The 10000-nt window shown below is 34.9% G+C and overlaps 1 protein-coding gene across 3 annotated transcripts in view; it reads left to right on the top strand.

The window, feature by feature from the left end:
- LOC119578733 (uncharacterized protein C05D11.1-like) overlaps positions 1 to 10000 on the top strand; it is a 56713-nt gene that overhangs the window by 46629 nt on the left and 84 nt on the right. For 2 of the 3 annotated variants that reach the window (XM_037926341.1, XM_037926342.1), the window contains exons 5-21: positions 463 to 563; positions 734 to 943; positions 1104 to 1226; positions 1582 to 1739; positions 2018 to 2117; positions 2250 to 2519; positions 2657 to 2911; positions 3235 to 3441; positions 3794 to 4033; positions 4401 to 4581; positions 5677 to 5783; positions 6170 to 6306; positions 6507 to 6693; positions 6822 to 6965; positions 7193 to 7353; positions 7769 to 7921; positions 8456 to 10000. The exon at positions 8456 to 10000 is cut by the window's right edge and continues 84 nt beyond it. In XM_037926341.1, the coding sequence (XP_037782269.1) occupies positions 463 to 563; positions 734 to 943; positions 1104 to 1226; positions 1582 to 1739; positions 2018 to 2117; positions 2250 to 2519; positions 2657 to 2911; positions 3235 to 3441; positions 3794 to 4033; positions 4401 to 4581; positions 5677 to 5783; positions 6170 to 6306; positions 6507 to 6693; positions 6822 to 6965; positions 7193 to 7353; positions 7769 to 7921; positions 8456 to 8519 (2798 nt within the window). In that variant the 3' untranslated portion in view covers positions 8520 to 10000. The remainder of the gene's footprint in view (positions 1 to 462; positions 564 to 733; positions 944 to 1103; positions 1227 to 1581; positions 1740 to 2017; positions 2118 to 2249; positions 2520 to 2656; positions 2912 to 3234; positions 3442 to 3793; positions 4034 to 4400; positions 4582 to 5676; positions 5784 to 6169; positions 6307 to 6506; positions 6694 to 6821; positions 6966 to 7192; positions 7354 to 7768; positions 7922 to 8455) is intronic. The other variant, XM_037926340.1, reaches the window with a different exon arrangement.

The raw sequence follows: 10000 nt of genomic DNA, 5'->3' as shown, positions 1-10000 counted from the left end.
AATCCTTCTTTCTACCAATCACTAGACAGTAGTAACTTCGTTTGCTTTCCATATGAATCTAACTGTCAATTGTAAACCAGTCAAGCTCAAAACTTTGCTATTAGTTTCTCGCCACTCCAGTGTTACTAACCGTTTTACCATTTTTCTGGTCATCTACTGATGATTCAGAAGTGATTTTGTTTACTAGAGATTAAAGGAATGCATGCAGGTGGGCTTTTGTTAATGTATATTAGCCCCTACCCCCATTTTTTATTGAATCATTTTCCTTTTTGACCAGGTAATCATGAAAGTAAATCAGTTCCTGGGATGTAAATGAGAAATTTAAAAATTACAAAAAAATGCTGTCCAACATTTAAGAATTGAAGACCAAAGTTGGGCTTCCAATAAAGTTCACTGTAGACACAGTCTTGTCTATAACTTTTGGAAGTATTCCTAGTAAAATTCCTTTTTGTCTCCATACAGATACTGATCACACAGCCTACACCGTCCAAACAGCAGGGAGTGAAGGTTTCTTGAACCTATTGCCAATCTACGTTGACCATCTCCTCTACCCTACACTAACCGTAAGCTTTATTCCTAATCAATTTGGATTTTTTGTGCTTGAGTGACATCCGTTTCCTTTTTTTTTTTTTTTTTTTTTTTTTTTTTTTTTTTTTTTTTGTTGTTGTTATTGTTGTTGCACAACCACATGATGTGAATAAAGCAGCCGTGTCCTATTTTCCTATTTCTCAAGGACTCTGGATTCATCACCGAAGTGTACCACATAACGGGCGAAGGTGAAGATGCAGGAGTGGTGTATTCAGAGATGCAAGCCCGTGAGAACACAGACAGTGACAGATGCTATCGTGCCATGCTCAGGGCCATGTACCCCCATCCCAGTGGTTACAGGTCTGAGACTGGGGGCATCATGAAGAACTTACGGGAAAGCACTTCCAATGAGAAGGTAGGTGTATTGTTTTCCTGTGCTCTAGGCATTTGGGCTTTCTAGTAACTTATCATGAGTGTTGTGGTTGATTTTATGGTGAATATCTTTTGATATAGTTGGGTTTGTATTGATTTACCAAATAGGATGCTATATTTCATAAACGTATTATGTTTTACAGATCCGCAAGTACCACCATGAATTTTACCGTCCAGAAAACCTCAACATTATCATTACTGGTCAGGTTGAACCAGAGGAAGTCTTTTCTGCTTTGGAAGGAATTGAACAAAAAATTCTCAGGAAGGTAAGTCTCCTAACTTCTGAATGATGAATGATAGGCAAAAGAATCATTTTCTTTTCAGTTCTTTTCATTGGAAAGTTTGCCTTTTTAAATTTTTTTCGCTAACTGTTAACATTTTGGTTAACTATTTTCTCACAGAAAATTTTGTGTCAATCAGTCAGTCAAGCAACATCTGCATTATGAAATGAATGCCTTAGAGTTTCTTTGGTAACCAAATACCACACTAAAGTAATACTGCAAATTTTTTCAAATGGGAGCCGGAAAGGTGTGATGGTATGAAAGATATCAAATGTGAATTGTGAAATGAAATAGTGACAACAGAGACATTTATTAAAATGTCATATTGATCTTGAAACAGGCTGAAGATAGAGGCACTTACGTCCGACCATGGCAGAGCCCCGTGCCACCCATTGAGGGCTCAGTTGACCAACTTGTGGAGTACCCAAGTGACACTGAAGATACTGGTTTGGTCCTTGCTGCTTGGCGAGGACCTTCTGCTGTCTCACAAATTAATGAGTGAGTTTTAGAGCTCCAATATTATTGTCTGTTGAGAGGTGGAGGTAGAATACAGTTGATTTAAGCTCTCTGTAAAATTATTCCACAGTTGTGTGTGTGTATTTATTTTATTTATTTTTTATTAGTATTTTTATTTATTTTTATTTTTATTTTTTTTTCCACTTTGAAATTTTCTAGTGCTTTCTAACTTGATGTTCCCTTTCTTCCTTTACCATTTTTTTCTTAGGAGCATTAATACAGAAGTTCACAAATCATTTAATTCATATATTTTTTTCCAGATTGATGAGCATGGGTGTGTTGATGGAGTATCTCACTCATTCCTCAGTCTCACCTTTACCAAGTGTCTTTGTTGAAGTAGAGGATCCTCTTGCCAGCAATGTAAGTAATTTTCTGGTTCAAAGTGATTTCGATTATAACACTAGTCTTTATAACTTTGCATACATTACATTATATTTTGAGCATAATCCAACGCAGTTATGCAAAACATCTTATTCTTGAATCCTCAAACAGGTTTATCACAGCTGTTATGAAAATTCTGTGTCCACGTGCTATTTTGAGTTCACCGGTGTCCCACGAGGAAAGGTAGACTTAGTGAAGCCGGTCCTGATGGACACGCTCAACAAGATTGTGTCTGGTGCCATCCCCATAGATATGAATGTTATGAGGGATATCCTCTCCAACCTCATCTTGAAGCAAGAGAGTCGTTTAGAAACATCTCCTCATGACACCATAGCTGACTTCATCATTGGAGACTTGCTTTATGGTCAGCAGTGTAGAGATGTAAGTAACTACTTTTTTAAGTGGGGATGACTTATATTTTTAAAATTGTGTGTACGTGAAGGTGTAACCAGGATCAAAGAAACTAAAATTCTTTTGATTTTTGGTCTGTGTATTTATATGGTCCTTGTTTTTTGCAGCTGGACACAAGGCTGAACAAGAAGCTATGGTATGAGCACCTCCTGACCAAAACTGCCGACTGCTGGATGGGTCTCATTCGCCAGTACTTCACAGATGGCCATTTGGTATTGATTCGAGGTATCCCATCTGTACAAGAAGCCACAAGACTTGATGAGGAAGAAAAAGCAAGAATAGAGGCAAGAAAACAACAAATTGGAGAAGAAGGCTTGAAAATGTGGCATGACAGAGTCGAGGAAGCCAAGAAAACCAATGAGGTATTAAAGCTTCTTTTGATTTCCGATATAGCATTCAGTAGGATGATGGTTCTCAAAGTCAGATGGTCTTTAGCTGACTGAGTAAAAGGTATTTTTCACATGCTGTGAATGCCAGTTACCTTTTATTTTGACTTAAGAGTGAATGCCAGTAAAGATATAGAATAAAACCTATATTATCTTTATATTAGTTTACTGATTAATGCAAACATATTAATTTTGATTGTATATTATTTACCTGAAATACATAGATAGAAAGTGGTACATACTCTTTACTGAAAGCCCTTTTGTCTGTATCACTTTATCATTATATCTACATCCCACAGATTCCTCCTCCTCCTGAGATGCTGCAGTCAGTCCCAGTTCCAGGAACACACAGCATCAATTTCCATCCCCTGCAAGCCTTCAGCAACCATGGTGAACAGAGGACACACTCCACCATGAGACAGCAACCTCAAGCCAACCTTCCACTCCAGCTTAGTGACTTGCCTGTAAAGTTCCAGCTAGACAACCTGCACTCTAACTTTGTTGAGGTGAGTGTTTGGGGGGTTCTTATCTGTGATTTCTGTTGGTATATAAGGCCTGAGTTAAAAGAATGTTTTAAACAAGATGTATCTGTGGTAAGTTTGATTCTGTGTTTTTTTATTTATATTCAGAAAATTTTGTTTCTCACAGGAATAGAATTAAAAGACTTTAATCTTTATCATACAAATGCCAATACTTGGCCCTCTCTGTTTTTTAATGTACTCTAAAACTATTCTTGTTTGTCATTGATATTTGAGCAGTATGTATGAAAGCACAGACACACTCTTCAACATTAGACTAATTCAGATCTTCAAAAGAATCATAGTTGAAATAAGTAACAAACCACCATTTTCTCTCCAGATGATTGCTATTCTCGACACCTCAACTGTGCCTGCAACTCTTCGACCGTACATCATGCTCCTGCTAGACCTTATCTTTGAATCCCCAATTCAGCGTGGCAACTCCATCATTCCTTACGAAGAAGTTGTCCGTGAATTGTCTGCAGATACAATCTACAGAGACAGCCAGATTGGCCTTGGTCTCTCAAGTGGAAAGTTCTCTTGTGGACCCTATTGCACTAATGCTGTTGTGGTTATCAAAGTGAGTAATGTTAATTAAGGTTGTAAGCCATTACTTCATCTAGTTTGGATAATTATATATAAACATAAATGTTTGTAAAGGGAAAATGCTTGGAAGTTCATAATTCTAGTCATAATGAGATACATGGTTTGCTCTGTATCATATGGTTTTAATACTTCTGGGTATCAGCAGCCTTTTATGAACATGGCAAAGAGATTACTGTTAATTTTTTGATGAATGTAGATGATCTGTATTTTTATTGAGAGTAATGTAAAATATTGCTAGGTACATGTTCACAAAAATATAATTGGTAAAAAACTTAGTTTTTAATTAATTGAAACAAATTTAGACAATAAAAGGATTTATACATCATAAACATTCTTTTCAGGTTGAGATGCCAAAATACAGGAAGGGAGTACAGTGGTTAAAAGAAGTATTGTTCGCCAGCCAGCTGTCTGCAGATCGTGTACGAGTAAAAGCTAACAAACTCATCAACTCCATTGGTGAAGCTAAGCGCAGTGGACCCAAGCTACTGCAGCTTATGTTCAATGACGTTGTTTTCAAGAAAGGTTAGAATTATTAAGTACTTCATTTTCATCATCACCATCTTTCTTCTTTTCCTTCATTTTCTCCTTCTCCCTCTTCCTCCTCCTACTTCTGCTTCTCCTTCTTTTCTTTCTCTTTCTCCTCCTCCTTCCTCACTTACTACTATCCCCTCCCTTCCTCAAAATTCTCAATCTTCTGCCTTCTTATAATCCTCCTTTGTCTCCTCTTCCTCTTACTTCTGTATTTTGGGTCTTTGTTAACCCATTGGATCTGGATGCTTCACTGCCACCACGTGGCCCAAAATACAGGCATTAGGGTTGCTTGAGCAGCCACTCTGATGGGTGCACAGCTTGTAGGTCAGGCACACAAGAACAGTCACGTGTGGTGACAAGACTCCTCTTTGCAATGTTATTTTTTCTTTTTCTACATAATTTTTTTTTTCTTTTTTCTTTTCTTTTTCTTTTTCTTTTCTTTTTATTTGCCATTTTCAATTGTCTTTGTATTTTTGTTTTGAATAGACTGTTTTCCTTGCACAGACTCCATATCATCTCTCAAGGTAGTCCACAACTCAGTACAATGATAATAACAATAAATAACATTTTGTTATTTGTTTCTCTCTTTCTCCCTCTCTTTTTATCGTTATTATTATTATTATTATTATTATTATTATTATTCAATTTTCTGTAATACCACCTGCACTGCCAGTCATGGCTGCCAGGAATATGATCCTTAGCATGAAAATATCCTCGTTTGCGGAGCCAGCACTTTTCTAGTCATGATTAACAAATGATACATTCCATACTTGTTTATCGATGTAAATAATGCAGAAGCCCCATCCTAAACACCAAATTAGCCTAATCACCCTCCAAAAGCTCTGTGCACTCTTGACAAGTTATTCCTGTTACCCCGAAATACTCACGACTGCAAGTTTGCGTCACCACGGCCCAGATTTTCCCATGATACTATATTCATGTTGCCTGCCCCACAAGCCAATATTTTTTATGTCATTGATGGTCACATCATCCAGATCTTATGGGTTATTGGTGATAATGATAATATCATCATTGTCTTCATGGGATAAGATGCTGATTACCTATATATATATTTTTTTTTTACAGAATCGAACAAAAACCAGCAAAACATCCTCCGTCAACAGAAGTTCCTCACACAGTTGCTCACTAGACTTGACACGGAAGAGATGCAGGTCTTGAAGGAGTTAGAAGAGGTGAGCATGCAATAAAAGGCTATTTGAAACAGCTCTTTTAACAGTTTGTTAATGCTTATGATATTAGTAGGATAAAGGTGTAAATATTGGGCTGTAACCTGCACTTATGAATCCTTAATCTTGCTTTCCAATGTAACTGTTTGATTATATGTTATAACCTTCAGTTTTGTCTGTTTATTTGTTTATATTTGGTTTATGTGGGTGGTAATAGATATATGTGATTGCAATGTATTTGTATTTATGGGTAATATTAAGTAGAAATATCTTTCATAATGTATTTTTCCCAGTAGTGTAATGATCCTTTCTAAACCTTTATAAAGTAATAATACTGATGTATTCTCAGTTTAGTTGTTTTGTTACTATCTCAAGAATCTTTCTTTTTACAGGTGAGATGTTCCATGGTAAATAAAGATCGTATAACTATACACATGGCAACCGACATGCAAAAATTGGCTTCTCTTGAAGATGTATTTACCCCATGGATGGACTTTGTTCCGAATGTTGAAACTCCTAAAGAAAAGCTGTAAGTATATATTTAAATATGTATATATTTTTTTTTCTCTCTCTCTCTCTCTTTTTTTTTTTTCTTTTCTTTTCTTTTCTTTTCTATTATTCATAAGGTGTCAGTCATGCAGTTAATAAAATATCTTTAGCAGTAAAGCTTTTATCCCAATATATTTTCAAGATAATTGAAGATAATTAATCAAGTACATTTATTTACAGCCTAAATGTGATCCCAGACAGTGAACTGCGTTCTAATGAAGACCTCGGAAACGTGACTGGCTTTTTAACTGGTGTTGGCTCTGTTGAATCAGCTTACCTTCTACAGTACACCCGTTGTGTCACTGAGCACAGGGACTGGGATGTTCCTGCTATACTCACAGCTATCCAATACTTGACACAGCTGGAGGTTTGTCTTTGGACGATGTTCCAGGAACATTTCTGGAAATAATGCTTGTAAACTTAACTATAGATTTTGGAAGTATTTCACATGTCGGTCCAAATGGAGTTTTTATTAAAAATTCATCTCTTTTTTAGGGACCAATGTGGAGAGAAATCAGAGGTAAAGGGCTCGCTTATTCTTATAGCATGACGCTACAGCCATCAGAAGGTTCTCTCAATCTAAAGTTAGCCAGAGCAGCTCAGTTGACAAGAGCTTATGAAGAAGCTCTTAATATTTTGGTAAGTAAAAAAAAAAAAAAAAAAAAATGTAATTATGGTTATGTTTTTATATTATTAGTAGAATTCATTTAGTATGAATATGATTTCACCAGTCCATACAGGAGAGACATTCTTATTGATTTTCCAACCCCCTTTACATAGCTTCCTTTGGATTGAACCTCATTCCTATTATTCATTAGGAAATGCATCAGATACTGATGATCTACAATGTATTGTAATGTTCACAGAATTCACACATTAATGGATCAACATCGTGGGACACAAACCTGCTTGAGTCAGCCCGCAGCTCCCTCATCTATGAGATCATTGACAGAGAGGCTGTTGTGTCCGATGTTGTGCAGCAGTCCCTCCTAGCATATTTCCGCAGGGTACCACATTCTTACAACAAGTGAGTGAGGTTTTGGATGCTACTAGTTGATATATTATGATTTAGTAGGTTTGTATAATGATTTAGCATAGACATGATTGACATGGTTGACTGGTGACACAGTTAAGTACTTCTTGCTTTTTGGTGTTACCATTTGCTTTAAAAATCTATTAATAAGCATAGAGTCTTGATATTTTGACAGTTTTGATAGACAGAACCAGATTTTTTGCAGAACAGACTTCATGTGTTAAAATTCTTATGTAGGAGCACATTGGGTACTTGTATATATATCAAATCTTCAAAATTAGAACTAGAGCTTTGGTTTAACACAGTATGGAAATCAGTTGACTAAAAGAAAAAAAATGTGCTGTGAACTTTGATGACTGATTTTTCTTCCTTGTTATTATTATTCCTAAATATTTTTTCTAATCTGCAGGGACCTAATTGACAAGATTTCGAGTGTAACGCTAGAGGATGTAAAACGTGTTGCACTGAAGTACTTCACGCCTCTCGTAAATCCCCAAACCTCTCGAACTGTTATTGTTTGTCATCCATCGAAAGTCAGGGAGACTGAAGAGGAGTTGCGAAAGTAAGTAGCGCCATCTTCAAATGTATGGAAATTAAGAACTATAGCAGTACTCTCATATATTTAGGCATATATTATGGATGATTATGTGCTATTGAAAAAATAGTAAAATATAATATTTCAAGTAATTTTTATTTGTGTATATATTTACAAGTTTCTACTGTTTTTTTTTATGATTTATTGTTGTGGTAGATTTTTTTTTATGGTTTGACTCAAATGATGAATATATTTTTTTTTTACATGCATTGCTGATCCATAGTTGTTTCTAACTTTTCTTTCTTATATCTTAACCTTTCCCCAAAGTATAACTATACTTGATATGATTGTTAAAAAAGTTAAAAATTTAAAATGTCAGTTACATGGTCAATATCTGTCATATCTTTTTTTCTACATTTGCCACACTTTTTCTATATTTGCCTCAGTCTATTTGCATCAGTGTTTTTAGAGAAATAATTTGTACCATGAGGAATCCTTTAGAATTTGTCACAGTGTAACAAAAGATTGCTTATGAAATGACTAGTTTACTTCTTCTTGCAGGTTTGGCCAGAACTTGGAAGTAATTGACTCACTCGAGGACAGCAGATTTGGACGCTTAATCTGAACATTAAATTATTAGAAGGGAAAGTTTTTTTTTTTTTTTTTTTTTTTTTTTTTCTACGTGATATTGTTACAACTACAAACTGGTCATGACTAAAACTGATCCTATCGTTCATAGCAGCTTTGTTGGATCTCTTTATATGAACTCCTAAAAGTTAATTTAATGTCATGTAGATTCATATTTTTATTACATTATTACCATTTCCTACCCAGTCCCCCCAATCCTTAAATATATTTAAATGAACTCAGGTTTCAGTTACTTTGAAGGAATTGCTTATTTGTCACTACATATGTGATGCAACTGAAGGACAAGCTAACTATGCCTCTCCTCTTCCAGAAAAAAGGAATAAGATAGTGATTTATTGTATTGTCGTTTTTGGAAGATAGCATCAGAGGGATGCCAAGTTACTAAATCATGAAAATATAACTTAAGAAATTCATAGATTTATATATATATTTTGCATTTTTTAAACAAGAGCTTCTGACTGTAAGATATTTGAAGACAATAACAGGTTGAATCACCGGACTTTAAACAGTTGTGCACAATTTTATCAAGAGCTTGGCACTAAAATTATCTTATATTGCTTACACTGGTAAACAAAATTACCTTGTAGCAGTCACCAGATCCAGCATACTTCAATTGCATTTATGTCTTCAAGATTAGTATACCCACGTTTCTTTATCTTATTTATGAGAAGTTTTAAATAAATCATTTTATAACAATTTCACAAGATGTACTTTGAGTCACCAATAAAAAATGTGCTTTCAAAAGGAAAAGGTTGTTACAAATTATTAAATTTTGTTACCATATTTTTATAAGTAGTATAGTTATTTTGGTTTACAATGTTCTTATAATTAGCTTGAGCGTAATGTCTTTTTGCTACAAGTAATTTATGTAAGATTTATTTTATATTCTGCTGTATGCTAAAGTTAGGAATTAGAAACACCAAGATATTTTTTTATCGGAATGTCTATAGAGTATTATTATTTATCCATATCTCTTGAAATATTCAGAGACTGTGACTAAGATCCTTTATTTGAACTATTAAACAGTGATAAAAGCAGACCTGTCTTTTTATATTATTCAGCATATAATAACAGCATTTTTTCATGCCGTTCTTGTATGGAAACTTGCTTGGAATCACTTTATATTGGGCAGTAGTATGGAGGATTCCTCTAGTTATTTATTTCTCCCCTCATAAGATATTGTTTTAGCAGGTATAAAAAGACTGTGCATGGAATTGAAAGTGTAAAGAGGGTGAAGAAGAGCGAAAAGTGTTTTATGATATAAAACGAACTTGTTGTACCTTCACAAAAAATAGCTTCAGTCCAGGAAAGAAGAAAAATATATATGGAATAATTTGGTATGGTTGATCAAAAGTAAATTTTTAAGTCGGCCCAAATTTTTAATCTTTTATCCTTGGTTTGCAATTTCTTACCCAGCAGAACCTTTTCAGATCTTCAGCTAACCACCACTCATCCACA

Source organism: Penaeus monodon, chromosome 11 (genome assembly GCF_015228065.2).
Source record: "Penaeus monodon isolate SGIC_2016 chromosome 11, NSTDA_Pmon_1, whole genome shotgun sequence".
In the NCBI taxonomy this organism is placed as follows: domain Eukaryota; kingdom Metazoa; phylum Arthropoda; class Malacostraca; order Decapoda; family Penaeidae; genus Penaeus; species Penaeus monodon.
This window is presented reverse-complemented; position numbering and strand designations above follow the sequence as displayed.